Here is an 18,625-nt window from a genome sequence, read left to right on the forward strand (position 1 = left end):
CCTGATCGTCTTCACAAAATATAGACACTATTGTTACAACGAATGATAGTGCATGTATGTGTGTTTACAATGAGAAGATGATGCATATATGTATAAAACTGAGGACAAGAAATCTAACGTGACATGGATGACTAAATACTGATGATTGAGAGCGGAATACATAGAGCTCTCAATGTTCTAACCTAACAAATCCAATCCTTAATATTTCTATGCTAATTTCACAAATTCTTGCAAAGATATTCCCAGCATACACGTTCCCCTGTTTCATTACCTTGAAAATCACATCACAAACCCAAGCACAGTGTACAGCATAAACTTCCAAATGAATTGGCACATCTAAATACAGAATTTAAATAGTTTTAAGACACATACATGTAGGTTGCATGTCTCCAGCAGATCAATTCTACAGCCAATTACTCATTCACAGTACACATTTACTTTCTTTTTTTCTAGATCTCAAAGCAGCACAAGTTGATGCACCTCACATTTACCAAACATATAGCAGTCTACAATACAAGATTTTGCTTGACATCAAACTACACCACACCAGGACATTTACTACTATGCTCCTCTGGTTACCTAGCAACAGCAGGAAGGGGAAAGCGTTCCATACATACCTCCTGATGTTTGTGTCGGTGACTTCCCTGCCCGTTGATAAGTGAGAGAACACATTGTTCATTTTCTCCTTGAATTGACTCTGTACCACCGTCTGGATTCATGTAAAGAAGTTCAGAAAGGAACGGTTTGGTCGACATGAAAATCTGCATGCACATGTGTGCATCCATGTAATTTTCCTTTGGATGACAGGAATTTAACCTTTAGCCCTTCATCATGGAATGCTTTGCTCCAGCCGACAATTTACTTGTGTATGTCATAATTCTACAAAGTACTGACTGCACAACAGAATGTCTCTTGTATCTTTTAAGATGCAGGCATTTTAGTTGATTTATCACATGTTTATTCATCTTCTGTCTCAGTGTTTAATATTCCTCTACTATGTAAGTATATGCCAACAAATAACCATATTTTTCCTGCTTGTAATCTGTTATCTACAAACTGCTTCACATAAATTCTCTCATATGAATCACTTATTACATATCAGTTGCACATTGTATATTTCTTATGAAATAACAAAGATTTGAAATCATAAGCAAAGACCTCAGGGACTATATTTTTGTGACTTACATATGTTTACTGGGTAATATTTTCAGACTATACCCTGGGATCTATAACTTATATTATCACATTATCATCTCAATTGAAATATATGAACTTTCCCCCCGAGTTCATGTCATTTGTACACCACACATATTTTGTTTGTTATGTTTTCTTCAGTGGATTCATCATTCCCTTTCAAAGGAGCACTGGCACCCTTGGGAGAAAAATTCTGTTGAACAAGATTCAAGAGATTCAAGATTCAAGAACTAGATGAAAACATCCCATCTACTGTAGATGTGAATATCCTGTCTTGTTCATTCTTAAAGGGCCCCTGAAATCCAAATGCATGTTGATTTGTGTTGATTTATGATACCCTCAACATCACTTTTGCGGTAAAACTAATATCTAGAAACATTCCATATATTTTTAACAATTTTTTTCTTCTATTTTTCGTCAGATTACTTGGGAACGCCCACAAAAAATCCTTCCAAACCAATATTCTTGAGATGACATCATCTGTCAATCATTGCTAAAGTACTGAAATGTTTAACAAAAGACATTGGAATGCACCTTCCCCTCAACTCAGCATAACTTGCATGTTTCTGTGATATTAATGTGACTAACAAAAGACATGGCGAGGGAACATGGAATGTTTCTAGATATTTCTATCACCGCAAAAGTCATGATGAGGGTATCATAAATCAACACAAATCAACATGCATTTGGATTTCAGGGGCCCTTTAAAGACTTGGTAGCGTGGGGAATTCATGGAGTGGGAAGGCTGGCCCAGATTGGATATATTCGAGAATCCCTGTAACCAAAAGCTTTATCACCGATCTCTATGTACGTACACACGCAGCTGAAGAATTTTGATTTGAGTCGATAGTTACCAATAGAATACATGTATCCTTTGATGCACATATTCGCTGACAGTTACTATTAGTGGTTTTCAAATGTACCCATGAGGGCAGCGAATGAAAATCGATTCAATCAGGCCACTCATGAATCCCCACGCTACCCAGTATTCAACTCTTTTGGTATGTGACACGTTTGCACGCCCTACTCAGTCAACGGGGTGCCAAGTTTGCGTATTTTGCTCAAACTACACTGATCGATCGATAAATCGCCAAATGATACGGTAAAATGAAAGCGTCATTCCATTCCTGTCACATGTGTAGCTTGCATAATGTTGTGACTAACCTGTTGAGGACGGGCTGATTTTGCTACAACATGCATTTCCCACACAAACCTGCCCGAGTATACTATGGACTCGTCCTCAACGGGTTAAATATCAAGCAGTGTTACCTATTGGGTTTGTGAGTAAATTCTAAGTTTCTGTCACTGTTTTGTGTGCAAAAGTCATGCCTGGAAAATGATGTAGCTCCTGATCATTTGAATGAAAAATAATCTTAGATTTGTGTTAAAAATTTACATCAAAGCAAAGCTTTGCATTTTTTCTACAATTTTGCTCATTGCATGTTCAGCGTAACCAAAATCTATAAAAACTTTCATAGATATGAAACATGGAATGTTTACCCAAAGCATGCCTACATTGCGGTCTCAGAAAAATGTGACACACAGGGGAATTCACACCATGGCGCATAAAGAGTTAAATAAATAAAAGAGAAAGAGAGAGAACTCACTTTGACCATAGCGAAGAAAGTCTGCCTATCCTCATCGTCGACCAGGCGATCGTAGAAGACGCGGTAGACTTCGTGGACCCAGAGCCGGATGAGCTTCTTGGAGCCGTCGACGCCGGCGGGGATGCAGGCGGGCTTGATGAGCAGGATGCCCTGAACCACACGGGCGAAGTCTCTGAGGTTGAAGACGTAGTGGGACTTGGATGGGGTAGGGAGGAAGCTGGAGATGGCCTGGGTGTAGACCTCAGTGGTGGAGAATACCATGATCTGGGAGAGATACAGGGATATATGACTCATAAGAATTAAAGAGGTTCCTATAAAAGTACAGTGAATTTGGTTTTTTTTACACTTTCCTTTTTTGCTGCCATTTTGTTTGTTATCAATAACATAAGCAAAATTGAATATCTGTATCCTTATGGAAAATTCATGTTTCAAGAATCAACCAAAGAAACAGACAAGAACTGATACCCAATTGCTTTTAGTGTGTTTCACCACATTTCACACTCTTATTCGGCATGGACGTAAAGCTTTGTTTTTGTCACCTATTTGAATGCAATCTTGTGTTATCTACCGTTATCTGCTCATGAATCATTCCATCTACTTTGAAATTCATTTCTACATTTCAAACAGTTCTTTGATATTATTGATATTGTTTTGCCCAGTGCTATTTATTATATGTTGTTGTGAAATACCAACAACAAATTCAATTCAAATTTGATTACAATATCAGAACACATAAAACAAAAATACCACAGACTCTCAACAGTGAGAGGGACTGTGCAAACTGGACTGTGTAAAAATTGATAATTACTTTGAAAAAAAAACAACACAAACACAGAGGTATATATCACATACATGCATATGATTCTATAAAGCATGATAGTGCCTGTAAACCATTCATAACACTTTCATATGTAAATTGATACCACAGATGGTATGTCATAAAAGTGTGGGTCATAAATGGGACAGAATTATACTGATCACATGACAGACAAACAGACAGACAGTCTTCCTCACCCTGGAGTAGCGTCTGTGCGCCGTCTCAAAGCCACGGTTGAAGTGCCAGTCCAGGAGTGGTGTGAAGATGTGTTTCATTGTCTCCTCTGTGAACGTGTCGATCGTGATGAGGTTGAAGTGGCGGAGGAAGCGGGGTGTGACGGTGTTACGACCGCCGCCCGGTGGACCCATGGCCGACACCAGCATGATGTCTTCCAGATATTGCAAACTTGTGTCTTTCCTGAAGTGAAGAAACACAAAAGCATTTGATAACAGAATGAGAGGAACTGCCTCTTTTTTTTTCACACAAACTTCAAAATGAAAACAACAAGGCTGCAAATATCAAATCAGAATATATCACAAATCATTAGTTGACACAAGAGGTCATTAATATTCCAAGATGTCTATGTAGCCAACAGGGTATTCCTTTCTTTTTCTCACCTGAGGAATCATTTCAACAAAGATCAATTACTATTAAGATGAAAGTGATGAAAGTGATGTACAATATTCAACTGAAAGATGATATTAAAAGATAAATGTATAATAAATAATGAGATCAAGGTGGACAAAACTACATAGGGAGAAGATAGATTGAGATAAGTAGATAAATACAGTGTAGGTAGATGGATAGATAGATACGTAGATAGACAGATATAGATAGACATAGATGGATAGATAGATAGATAGATAGATAGACAGACAGACAGACAGACAGATACAGATAGAGATAGATGGAAATATAGATAGATAGATAGACAGGTGTAGATAGATAGATAGACAGATAGAGGGATAGACAGTGGTGTTTGATATTTGAATTGATACACAGATGGATAAAGAGAAAAAATAGGAGGGCACAAACACCAGGATCTTCAGTGAACTCACCTGTCAAACCAGTATCCATGGTCAACCCAGTGTCTCAGTAGTTCAATAGGAGGCTGAGCACCATACTTCTCCTTAGCTGGCATGTTTAGATCATCAACAAACACCACCAGCTTCTTACCAGGGGTGGGGCCATAGACTCCCTTTTTCCTCCTGTATATGAAAGATAAAGGTACAAATTAAATCACATCATCAAATAATCATATTCATGATCCTTTTTAAGCCTGCTGATCTCTTTCTAAATGTTGATGAACGATGACATTGAACAAGACTGTGCAACATATATCTCTAGTGAAGTAACATGAAAGTGACCAATCCTTTTGTCATCATTAAAGCAATAAGGGTTGATTACTTTTAGGCTTTATCTTCAGGGTAAACGAAGAAAATGATATAAGTGAAGATTGCACCAAGTTTCTCATTCACTACAAGGGAATGCCACTGCAAACTCCATTATGGCACATCCTCTGTTTTTCACTCATCAAGTGGTGATATCTACACACTGACCTGAAAGATTCCAATCAAACACAGTACCAACAAGGTCATTTTTAAAAAAAATTTTGCTCTCATAAGAAACCACCAATATTGAATGAATAAAGTTTTAGACAAGATAATTTGTGATATTAGCAATACTGACCGGTCAAGTTTTGAGAGAATGATGTCCTGCGTCTGATTGGCCGAGGTCTGAGCCGAGAAATTGATGTTGTTTGGGATGAAATCCCCCTTGGCCAGCTCCAGGAGGAAGGCATTGGTGATTGCTGACTTGCCCGTCCCTGTCGGCCCGACAAACAGCACCGGTTGCTCCTGAAGCAGCAGCTTGCGCAGAAAGAAAAGCTGTCGCTCTGTGTCCACTGTCTTGATTATTAGTTCGTTGACCTGGAAAGGCAGAAACCATTTGTGATATAGCGGTTAGATTATCTAAAATATGATCAGATGAAAAAGACCCAACTGCAAATTTTGAATCTCTGTAATAAGTGAAGAGATTTGTCACATCCCAATCATCCATGGTCATGTCTGTGCACTGCATTAAAAGGGTTGTGTACAGTTTTTCCATGCCTTCATCCAGTATCCGGCAGCTAGTATTCAATTTTCATATGTAGTCCATTCATTTTTTTTTCCATATGCAGTTAATAGATGATTGCAACATTTGGCCCTTTCTGTACAGACCAATTATCATGGGTCAGTAATCATCTATGTACATGATGGAACACAAAGTGCCATGCCATGCTTCTTCATATACTGCATACAGCATAGCAACTAAATATCATCATACACCAAGAAAGATAAAACAAGATGATAATGCACTAAAATTATGAGGAACACTTCAGGGACACTTCATTTTTTTTTGGGGGGGGGATCATTTATAATGAAATTCTGCACTAGATCATACCACATGGAACCCATCTATTTCCAGTTATTCTAATATCTTTCTTAACAAAGCATCCACAAATGAACAAAATGATAATCAGTGCCTCTAACTTGTGAAAACAATTTTAAAGAATTATCATCAAGCCGTTCATAGATTAGCAGGTGTTGCATTGGATAACACATCAGGACACAGAAAGATTATACATACAAATGCAAACAAAACAGACAATACGAAATGCAAACTGTTTCTCAATCTTTAAATCATCGAAAGCAGATTCTGGCACTGCTGTATTAAGTCTTCCCAGAGAATTATGGATTGCGGTCTGAATTTCGACTGTCTTTTGCCTCATATGTTGAAATTCAGCCTACAGGTGGATATAGTCTCTGCATGTGATGGAATGAACTCTGAAATATTCAAACACTCTGGAAGTAATGGATGTATCAGGAAGAAACTTTGAGTATTTTTTTTTTATTATTCTTACCATCATCTACATCAATCGACAAGATTGGTATGAAGTGTGGTTGAGAGATAGCGTCATGAAGCATGCAAAAAGACAGGGAATGAAAGGGTAAAAAGCAAGTCATAAAATGGTCCACGAAATTTCATGCAAATCAGTTCAGAAATGATGGCGAAGCAGAACTCAAAATGGAAAGTAGAACAAAGGCGAAACTAGACAGCTCTGTCATGAATGTTTAAGAGGTACAGTTGTGGACAGGATGAGGAAATGACAGTGGTATTTGATTGACTGCAGTCACATGATGTTGCATCTCTTATATTCAGTGTAATGAATCATTAATTCATTTAAAATGAGTGTCATGGTTTAGTGTTGATTGATGATCAGTCTGTAGATTACACATGTAAAGTTGTGCTAAAATATGCACTGCCTTGTCTATTTTCCTGCATCTTGTATCAAATTGTTCAAATATTTGTACAAGGACGATTCAACTCCTGGCTTCTGACTATATACTGATTTTTATCATAAGGAAGAAATGATATGAAATGTTATAAAATGGGTTCAAGAATGTAGCCAATTGGAAGCGCTGAAATGAGTCACGTGTGCGTGCATTATTTTCTTCAGGTAAGCACTAAGAAGAGTCTCTCTTCCACTTCCCTGGCCTGACGTACGTCACAATGTTTTACACTAGCAGTGCGCACTCAATCAGTTGTTACAAGTGCGTCACGCGCTACTATACGTGCTGTCAATCCTGTAAACAACCTAGTTCGGGCCGCGGGCTGCCACAACAGCCGGCGGCCTTTCTTGTGCATAACAGTACGTGGCGTACGTATACTCTTTTATACGTACGTACAGTACTAGGTGAGTGTGCGGGATTTCCGAGTGCGACGTGCGTAAATGTTTGGGACGAACATCTTCGGACATCTTGACTTTTGAGCGAGTGCTACATGTAGCTGACTGGTATTGACCCACAAAGGTACGTGAATAATGCTGTTAGTTTTCGACCCATTTTATAAAACTAATGATGCACAGGATTATTTCGTGGCGTTAGTGAAGGTGCGGCTCACTCTCGAGTATTGACAACGGTTGCAAACATGCACTCGGCTGCGCCTCGTGCATGTCGCACCATTGTCAATACTCTCGAGCGCGCCGCACCTTCACTAACACACTCTATCCTGTGCATCATTAGTATAATATGAATTGATATGAAAATGTTATAGCACATAGTCATTGCTACAACATCACAGTGAATGCAGCAGGATTTAGTATGTGTTTACAGCTGATGATGTTAGATGGGCAATCAGCAATGACACAAGTGTGTTAAACATCTCTACTACATGGTCATTGGTGTTATGTGGAGAGTCCAAATCAATCAGTCAGATTTTTCCCCTACATAAAACTCACTGCAGCATGTCTGTTTATGAGTTTTTACCAGACAAACTACATTGTACCATAATGCTGACTGAATTTAACAGATATAGTCTCACTTTCTGCACCATCAAATTTTCTCCTGAGATTATATTGTGCATGAGAGCATCTCATGTCAAATTTTGACTTTTGCTAGCAACTGACTGCGCAATAAAGAATGAAACCACTAAATATTATTGCACTTTTAAAAAAAGCTTGGTTTATCTTTAGTGTTGAATTGACATGCCATGGTTTAACAAAAAAAAGGGGTAAATTTGTTAGAAATTACAATCAAGCCTACCTTTGAGTGGCTAACTATCATATACAGCCACTAAAAAAAAAATCCCCTCTGAGAGAAAAGCCCTTTACCCTGTCTATAGCAGCCACCTGTCAATAGTGACCACCTTTTTGTCTTCCTTGGGTGGCCACTATAGACACGTTTGACTGTAGTTATATGATTCTTTTTTTTAAATGTAGTTATAAGTCTACCTCATCAGTGATTAGCTAAGATCATTAGGGATATATTTCTGCTCAAGACATACAACAGTGATCTGCCATGATGGTTAATCACCACTGAAAAGTCTATTAACAGTAGGTCGTTTAACCACACTGATATGGAATAAACGGAAACTCTCATTTTACCTGTGTACTCTCCGCGATCTCGGTGGGCGTGACCAGCGTCTCCCACCGGTTCCAGGCACCAAAGGTCTTTCTGGTGTAGACGTAGTCAAAGACCGAGCCCCTCTTTGGGATGAGGAGACTACGGGCAAACTTGAGGTCCTTGGGGCGGGGATGTTTCCCCGAGCTGTCCATGTCACACAGCTGCTTAAAGAACTCACTGAAACTGAATAGACAAAGTGGGACTCCATGATTCTCACATGAATTTCAAATTGATGATTCTTGAGTCATGCTACATTTATTGCAACTGCTTGACAAATTCTAATTGCCTCTCATTAACATTAATAAATCTTGATAATTAAGTGTTTGAGCAGTAGCCATGATAAAAATCATGAGCATAAATTGAGTCAATTTGAATGAAATATGCAGTACTGGCTGCTATACAGGATCAAAAACATCATTGGCCATCAAGTGAAGCTCGGTAGTCTAGTGGATATGTTGCCTGTCTAGCAATCAGGAGATCGTGGGTTCCCATGACAGCTGAGCATGTATGCCAATGATTTACATCATGGCTCTTACTCGAACACTGAATGACTGGTGTTTATTCATGGCAATGAATGGCAATTTGTCAATCAGTTGCAATTATAGGACATTCTTCTCATCATCAAATTGAATCACTTCTGGCAATGCCCAAAATATGAGGAAAAGGGAGAAAGCTACTTCAAATAGTTGCAGCAGGTACAGTACCTGAAGTATACATTATGAAGGACATAAAGCAGATAAGAGAGCAAGAGAACAGTCAAGAGAGAATTAAGCACTACTAATTCTCTACCTTCAAGAGAAAGTTATTAAGAGAATCAAACAGAGGTCCAAGGAATTTTAGTTCTTGAACATATTTTCTTGATTGATTGAACTGACATCATTGCTCTACAATACAGGAAGCCTATCCTAGATCATCATCCCAACTGTTTATTTCATAAACACATTCATAAGACAAAAGCTCCTTTGTTAAATCACTTGCAATTCAACTTTGGCTGCTTTAGTGATTAAAATTAGCAAAGATGACAAGACATGATAGCACAGTTTCAGGCAAGAAATCTTACTTGTCCCTGGAGGCTCCATCCACGGACACGCCAACAGACCAGACCAGAGAGAAGAGGAAGTAACATAGCATCATGTTGGCCCTCTCCTCTAGAACCTTCTGGTCTGAGAGGGACGTGTCATCCGTCTCCTCATCCTCCTCATCCTCCACGTCGCTGTCTGCATCCCTCCTGCTCCGCCGAAATCAAGTCATCATATTGGTGCTTAGATAAGGTACCATCTTCCACTATGAAACTTGTTATTTTGTACTTTTTACTATGATTATAACTGCAGTTTACATTTAAAGCAGGACTCTGATGTAAAATTTAGTTCAGTTCATGGCTTTCATACAAATCACTTTCATGACATTGCATTCATTGGACTTAGTAAAAGATCACCTTAGATGTTAACCCTTGAACACCTACAGTTTAGTTTGTTTGTTCTTGTTTTGTTTTTGTTTTGTTTTGTTTTTTTGCAATGTCATTATTCTCTACTCACCAAAAGAAGCAATAGGTTTCAAACTATTTTGCCAGACACAGGTTTAGAAAAATTGACCCTGCTTTTAGAGAGATTAGCTTGCTGAGAAATATGCTGCAGGAATAATATCAAACTGGCAGAGAAGACATACACAATTTCACACACCTACACCCTACACATAAACACAGAAGAAAGGGAGCGGTCGCGGGCAATTGAAGTTCGAAAGGGTTCAGATTGTAACCGCAGTCTCAACCATAATTTTCATCAGTGGTAAAAACAGACATCTAAATTCAGACAAATTTAGTGATTGCAGCCCTTTGCTTTTTTCCTACTGGCATATAGAGCAGTTCAGAGAGAAGAAGCTGCTTAGCATACATAATCTACGACATTACAGCATAGGCATGGGACACATACAACTGTGCACTGTTTAATAAATTCTGTTAGCTAATCCAGACACAAATGTCCAACATGATTTCAGATACAGTGCAAGGGCAAAAGCTCACATGCCACCCATTTTATATTGAGCTGATATAAGAAGGAAAGGAGTATAGAACTTTTCACCATGACATTCAAAAACAGTTTACACTGCCAAAACAGCTAGACAATCAAAATGGCAATACATTTGCACTGCAGCATCAATATCTTTTCATGTGTTACAGGAAGGTTGATAGATATTTGATTCTGCAAAGAATTTATATAAAAAATAAATACTAACATCCGACAGAATTTGTTTTCTACATATAATATAAAAACTTTTCATATGGTGTCCCAAGCTATTCAGAATTTGTGGGTTTAAGTTTCAACAATAATATTCACTGTGTGGTGGCATTCAACATGTTCTATGTGTAGAGGTTACTGGTTGGTAGAAGATTAATGCAGCTTTCAGCTGAGGCATTGCAATTAGTGGGCATAAATGCACAAAGCTTCATTCACACCATACCTTTGCTTTATGGCCCTGGGTTAGAAGGGTTGGTTCACCAGCAACAAAGGGAGGTTAAAGGTCAATGTGCAGGAAGGGGTCAAGTGTCATGCAGCAAAATCACCATTGCAAAAGAGAAGAAACATTAGTAATATGCTCAGATCATTGCTCATTAAAAAAAAAAATGTGGATTGAAATTTGTTTTGAATGAAACAGAAAGTATTTAATCATCATAAGTTAGCAAACTTTGGGCAGCCAAAGAAACTGCTTGTTTAAAGCAGGAATCTAATCATAAAATATGGCTGAATGTGTGTGCCAACCTCCAGCAACAATCAGGAAACAATCAACTCCTGGTATGCCTGTAGGCCTTTCACCATATAGGAGCTGATATATACACATATATTGTATGTGAACATATCTTCACAGTAGTTTAGTGTGTGCAAGTGCTATATTAGATTTCAACACGTTAAGTCATGTTAAACACATTTAAAAATTCACAACCCTATCACAATGTGTACAGTGACACTTTTGTTGGATTCACAGAATGAATTTAGTGTGCACTTATGCTACATTAGACTTTGACAAGTACAATCATGTCAAACATCAAAACAAATAAAAAAATTCACACTCCTATAACAATGTGTAAATTGACACTTTGTTGCATTAACATAACCAATTTAGTGTGTGCGGTTGCTACATCAGACTTCAACAAGTACAATCATGTTAAACATTAAACACATCTAAAAATTCACGCTCCTATCACGATGTGTACAGTGACACTTATTAAGTTGAATTCATTATAAGGTGCAATCACACACATATCAGAAAATCTTCACATAACTCACACTGTTTCATATGTTCCACAAAACTATTTATCAATGATTCTATAATCAGTACATTAAGAAATAGTAATTCCCAGGTATATTTGAAACAATACAATAAGAAAACTATCTGCTCAAAATAAGCTATGCATTAAAGTGTCAATAATGCTCTGAAAATCAAGAGCCCAAAACAAATTAAGCTGAGGTAGAGAGGAGTGTTCTCCCTGCAAAATTTCTATGCAGATTACACCCTTGTCCTTTTAAATCAGCAATACATGCGCTTTGAGTGACAAATAAATTTTGTGTGAAGGTACAGTACTTTTTGGCACTGGAATAAGATTTGCCACAGTTTAGATGAATAAGTAGCCTGGTGATGAGAAATGAAAGCATTAATTCTATTCCTTTTTATTTACAATGTAGGCTTACAGCATCACTTCAAGTTGCAGTTTGTCAATTTCCACCTCCCCCGGGTTCAAGTTAACCCTTACTGCGCTTTGCTTACTGATCTACATGCACACTGGAGTGCTTTCTTTATGAATCAGCACAGATGTCTGGAGACTGATTGTATAAGAACAGAGATTACTGTAAAATGAGGAATGTTCACATGCATTTTAATTTCGCGAGAGCCAAGACTCGCAAAATTAAAATGCACGCGAAAATGCTTGTTTACACTATATGCATTGAATGTTTAGAAGCAACTCGCGAAAATTTAATGCGGTGAAAAAGGCCATTGGCTCCAATTCGTGAAAATTTAATGCCGCGAAAATATCATGTTTTACAGTATCTTATTCCCTGAGTCCCCAGTGTGTCATCAATGCCATCCCATGCACCTAAGAGTGGGCTTGCTACCTCCATTTACAACTAGGTTAAATTTTGCAGGGAATTACTGAGTGCTGATGAATAAGTTTGGCAAGTTAGGCAAAGTGTCTGGGCACAAAGTAAGTGTTAATATTAAAGTGGGGATAGCATGAAAAATAGGGGCCTTACCCGACATCTGCCAAGAGACATTTGTACAGCTTCAACATGGACATAGTCATGTGCATTGGTGACATGGGCACGAGCTGACGACAAACCCGGCTGGCGTGGTGCAAGCAAGGTGGCAGCAACCACTCAAACAACAACTGCAAGTCAGAATGGCACACAGGCGGCAACAAGAACCGGACACAAGAGTACATGATCAAACAAACAAACAAACAAAACAAAAAAAACTCTGTTGAGTGTGGTGTTGTAACATCCACACCAGCTACACATCACAGTCATACATGTAGAATATGCACAATCAATGAACTTTTACACAGTGTCCACAAATACATTTCTTGACACAAATTCCTTTTCTTCTCTTTTCTATTCTTTTTCTGTGTTTTTCTTTTTCTTTTTCTTTTCTCTTTTTTGCTCCAGCTGTCTCCCTTACCAACATGCATCAATGGATGAAGAGTGCAGTCCGGCACCACACCACAAAATTGCAAAAAGTGGTTGACAAGATCACCCTCATACAGATCACACTAAATAGAACTATCAACTGATGGACAACTGACATATAAAACATGGAAAATAACTTCAGTTGTACCGTTAGGGTACCGGTTTTCGACACTTTAGCACATTTCCTTGTTTACCATCAATACTGCACCGTTCTACATAGGAATTTTGATATGAAGTTGAGCTACAAAGGCCAATAATAATATGCCTTGAACGAAATTCCCATTTGAATGCACTCGTGTTCAATTTTTAAGCGATTTCCGTCACGTCGTCGCTGGCATCAGACTTCGACACCCTGCATCATTTTTCGACACAATCACAGCGCGCATCACACATAAATCACATGGCGCATACAGTACGCGTACACTGCATTGTGGACACAAACCAGCAGTCATACCAGCGCAAGAACTTGTTATTTCCTCTATAACGTGTCTTAATATGGGAATGTCGAAATCTGGTGCCACATTTTCAAAGCCAACTCTTTCTACAAGTTTGCTTATTTATCACGAATTCAGCCATGAAATTACTAAAGACGATTATGAAATCAGGATTTGGCAAACAAACTGATACTAAAGTAAGATAACCGGCATGGGTGAATTTCATTTTATGGCGATGTATACAAAATGCGTCATATTGTTTTGAACCCCTAAAAATGGCTGACATCAACATTTCTGCTGACACTGTGTTGCTTTTGTCCTAAATACTCTACTGTCGGATTATGATGACAAGTGACAAACGGTGTTTATATAAGACTAGAAATGTGATTGATAACTTGGTTGATTGTTGAAGGCAGACATTGGTATTGAGTGTAGAATTTGATAAGAATTATCTGCTGGGTGTCAAAATCTGGGCCCTGTCGAAAACTGGTGCACTAACGGTACTAGTCTGCTATTTCTACTTACAGGACAAAATTCTAGTGCTCCAAAATCAAAACACAAAAGTGAAATCCATCATTAATAATTCCAAGGCCATCCAAATGAATTATTGAATAAATCATTGAAGGCACTGTACTAGCAGGCATGGTTTATCACATTTCTGGCTTTTCTTTTTGATACATAATTATATGCATGTTCATTTGGCAAAGTGCATTCTGTGCACATGATGTACTTCTGACACACTATCTTACTCTAATATCTGGTGTTTTTGACACATTCACTACCTTATGAGGGATACGATCGTGGGATAAAAGTATTTGCGAAAATTCTCTGAGGTGTGCAGTGAAAGAAATCTTGACAAATCTGTGATACATGAAGTGCTGTGGCTCTTTCTCTTTTTCTATGCCTTTGTCTTCCAATGTCACTGCAAGCTAGTGCTTTCATCTAGAATGGATTTGAATACATTCAAATTTTCCAAAACCCTACAAGTGATAATGCACAATTTATCTCAATGCATCTTTTTACTAATGCTGTGCTGGGTGAGTTTTTGATGTTCACATCATGCCTAAAATGACAAGTAACATCATTACACTTTGCCTATTAAAAATGACTTCAAGCATGGATACAGAACAAGAAACACTGTGCCAAATTACATTCAAATGTGTATACAATTGTATGTACCAATTATAATTCTAGTTGGTAGTTTTTGTTTGTTTTGTTGCTTTTTTTTATTGTTTGTTTGTTTGTGTTTTTTCTTTTAAAACAAAGCAACACTCCAATTCACAGAATTCTAACATTGACTTATTACCACTAGAAATTTCCACTTGATTGTAATTATACAACACAGATGAGAGTCAAAAACAGCAAAAACAAAAAAATCAAAAGTACTGACAGACTTTTGTATTAAAACAAAACATTTTCATGTGATTGTTAACTACAAACAAGAACCATATGCAAATTAAGTTACACAGAATTTGATTGACTTGGGGCTTATTAGATGATATACTGGAATTATTTTTACGGGTTTTGCTGCTGCTGCTGCTGCTGCTGCTGTTGTTGTTGTTGTTGTTATTATTGTTATTATTATTGCTGTTTGTGTTTTGTTTTTCTGTTTTTCAGGCAATGGGGCTTGGGAATGGAAGTAGGAATACCAGGCCCTGTCACATACCTGCATGGTGTCCTTTTGGGCTTTGGTGATGAAGTCTGGACACTCATGCTCCAGCCATGATGCCACGAGTGGCTGCCAGCCTAGCTGAGAAGGCTCCATGTAGATCATTCCACACCTAGGGGAGGGTTAAGACAGGGTGGAGTAGGGCAGGGTGGGTCAGAGTGGGTCAGAGTGGAGCAGTATGGGACAGGGGCAGGATAGGGCAGGGTAGGGCGGGGCAGGGAGTCAAGACATGAAAAGGGAGCTTAAACATTCCAAACAATGTTACTTTACTTTCATATTTAGTCTCCTATTCAGACTCACTTCATCCAGAGTCAATCATTACTTCTATAGTTCATCATTTTTTCAACAACACAGTTGTAACAGTAGAGCATAAGGAGAAAAGCTATTCAGATTTCTTGTGTGAAATTATTTCATCTGTAGTCTGAAAATGCTTCCCGAATTCATCAAAGTTGTTCCAGTAACATAAGTATCGTACGGAAGTAGAATTAACTGTAGTATTATTTTGATTTCTTGGACAGTCTATTGCACATTATATCAAACTTTTTTATTTTTCAATGTGCTGGAGTTGAATTCTCTTCCATAACTTTATTCTCTCATTAAATATCAACCAAAGAATTGCTGTGACACAAAAACTTGCAAAACTTCTAACTTCTTGTGGGCTGCAAAACAGAAAGATAAATTGACATCTGCTTTCTATCATGACTACACACAGCATGACTGACTCTGCCATAAGTGATGAGACTAGAGACAAGACTAATTTCCCTACCTGCTGACAGTAGCTGGGGAAGCCTGCTCCAAGTCTTTGGGTTCAAAGATCATGTTCTGCTTGTTGTTCATCTGTATGATTTCACCGCTCATTAGACACAGCTGTCAGGAGGAAACATAATGAGAGATGAGATAAGAAACATATAAATATATGAAGCAGGCATAAATGCGTCCTGAAGTCCCAAAAGTGAGACAGTGGATCATCCAACAGATTATCTTTCTCTGTTTGCTTCAGTTTTGTTTATGCCAAACATGTTTCCTTCACAGTACTTCTTGGAGCAAGTACACTTCATACAATTTTTTGGCAACTCATTTTAATATTGCCACTTTCTTATGGGAAGATGTTCTCTATATTCTTGTGCACATTCCATAACACTCCATACTATCATTGGTAATTTGTTGCAAACAGGTGAAAATACAGAGTCCATTCAAGGGTCCAGCATCTCTTGCAAAAAACAGGAATATATACAAGACTATTTCACTACTGAAATGGTTAAACATGAAACAAAATCATACCAACTCTGAAATTATGATGGGCATGATTCCTCAATCTATTCTTTTTGAAGACCATACCCAAATTGAAGCAACATGTGTGATTCAACATCCTTTGGCGTGAAAGCTCTTAAAGACTTGTCAAGGAGTCTACCTTCTTGTTGTCATCCAGGACAGTGTTCATGTTTTCGATCCAGACCGCATCCACCGGCCCGTCAAATATGCACCACTTCCTGGCGTCCGATGTACTGGAGGCATGCTCCCTGAACGTGTTGGCCAGCACACCATCCGACCACTCGTGAGAGATGGGGTCAAACCGGCCGTAGAGCTGACCCATGGTGATTGCCTTGGGGTTGATGATTCGATGTTCCACCTTCAGTGAAAGAAAATATCGAATAGTAAGTCTAGAAGCAAATGTTTTAGTGTCCAAGTAACTATTCATTTAAAAAAAAAAATAGGAACTGCAAAAGAATTTTGATTGACATAATGGGGCTTGTAAATCCTATCAAGACGAAGTTTGTAAAAATTATCGTCAAAGGAATTTTGAAGAGATGAGCTGTGAATTGCTACATGTAACATTTATATTACTATCCCTTTAAAGGAAAAGTCGAGACCTTGTAGATGTTAACCTGTTCCTTCCACAATTCTCTGAGAACCTTCAATATCCGCAAATGAGATTCTTTTTGGACAGGCTGATAAACTGCCTGTGCAAAAGCAGTCAAGAAGTACATGTACATGTATCTCCTTTTCACAGTCAACTGCATGTGCCATCAAACAATGGGAAATATTGATCAGACATGAGATTTTGGATAGAGCATGAGCTGATGAGCTAACAAACTCTTTTATTATACACTGTAAGGGCACCCAAACGGGGTCAGTGAAAATCAAAATCTACTGAGCTCAGCCTTGCTTGCTACGTTCATCTTCATACAGGTTTTATAGCAAATCAAGCCCACTTCTACACTGAAAAAGGTACATTACACAAAAATACATGCCATTTTGATACAGAAAAAGAAGATAATGACAGAGGAAACTTAAATCTTTCAATCAAAGTCATTTTTCTGGTCAGCATACACACATACAAAACAAGAGACCCGCGGGTCTAGCGCTCACCTGAGTATCGCAAGTTCACCTTTCACGCAGTCACTAATCTAAATTATTCACAGCTCTACCAAAATTTGACCAGGCATTCTCAAGTAGAAGATGAAACTGTACAATAAGGGCCCAAATTTTTTAAGATTCCTTAATTTGGGGGGGGGGGGGATTGGGGCCCCCTGGGGCCCTCTGGGTGGGGCATGGTGCCCATTTTTATAAATTGAGATCCTGACCCCCTAGGGATGCTACCTGCCAAGTTTGATGAATATACATCATGAGGTTTTCAGGAAGAAGATGAAAATGTACAATTCAGGTCCCCATTTGGACCTTCTCAACCAACCCCCCCCCCCCCTGCCCCCAAGAGGGGCACCCCTTGATCTCCTATGAACAAACTTGAAAATACAGTCATTAATGTACTCACTCATAGTATTATCTTACCTCTATAACTTCTGATTCTAGAGAAGATTTTTAAAGATTCCTTCATTTTGGGGGTTTGGGGCCCCCCTGGGTGCCCCCTGGGTGGGGAATGGTGCCCATTTTAAGAAATTGAAATCCTAACTCCCTAGGGATGCTATCTGCCAAGTTTGGTGAAAATGGGTCATGGGGTTCTCAAGAAGAAGATAAAAATGTACAATTTAGGCCCCATTAGGACCCCTCCTCACCCCCCTCCCCTGGGTCAAAAGGGGGGCACCCCTGATTCTGCCATGAACAAACTTGAAACTACAGTTATCAATGTACAAACTCATAGTATTAACTTAGCTCTATCACTTCTGGTTCTGGAGAAGAAGATTTTTAAAGATTCCTTCATTTTGGGGGTTTGGGGCCCCCCTGGGGGCCCCCTGGGTGGGGAATGGTGCCCATTTTAAGAAATTGAAATCCTAACTCCCTAGGGATGCTACCTGCCAAGTTTGGTGAAAATGGGTCATGGGGTTCTCA

The 18,625-nt window shown here is 38.6% G+C and overlaps 1 protein-coding gene across 1 annotated transcript in view; it reads right to left on the reverse strand.

Annotated features, from left to right (window-relative positions):
- The window catches only part of LOC139718344 (dynein axonemal heavy chain 3-like), a 128,112-nt gene that overhangs the window by 48,372 nt on the left and 61,115 nt on the right, over positions 1-18,625 (reverse strand). The window contains exons 33-45 of the mRNA XM_071629822.1: positions 16,749-16,967; positions 16,104-16,204; positions 15,335-15,449; positions 12,803-12,936; positions 11,016-11,030; positions 9,622-9,789; positions 8,543-8,744; positions 6,521-6,526; positions 5,308-5,546; positions 4,677-4,826; positions 3,816-4,035; positions 2,802-3,065; positions 618-709 (exon numbers count right to left, since the gene is read on the reverse strand). Coding sequence (XP_071485923.1) covers positions 618-709; positions 2,802-3,065; positions 3,816-4,035; positions 4,677-4,826; positions 5,308-5,546; positions 6,521-6,526; positions 8,543-8,744; positions 9,622-9,789; positions 11,016-11,030; positions 12,803-12,936; positions 15,335-15,449; positions 16,104-16,204; positions 16,749-16,967 — 1,925 coding nt within the window. The remainder of the gene's footprint in view (positions 1-617; positions 710-2,801; positions 3,066-3,815; positions 4,036-4,676; positions 4,827-5,307; positions 5,547-6,520; positions 6,527-8,542; positions 8,745-9,621; positions 9,790-11,015; positions 11,031-12,802; positions 12,937-15,334; positions 15,450-16,103; positions 16,205-16,748; positions 16,968-18,625) is intronic.

The sequence above is a fragment of the Diadema antillarum genome, unplaced genomic scaffold (genome assembly GCF_040938485.1).
Source record: "Diadema antillarum isolate AM-2024a unplaced genomic scaffold, OU_Dant_1.0 scf00000093, whole genome shotgun sequence".
Taxonomy (NCBI): Eukaryota; Metazoa; Echinodermata; class Echinoidea; order Diadematoida; family Diadematidae; genus Diadema; species Diadema antillarum.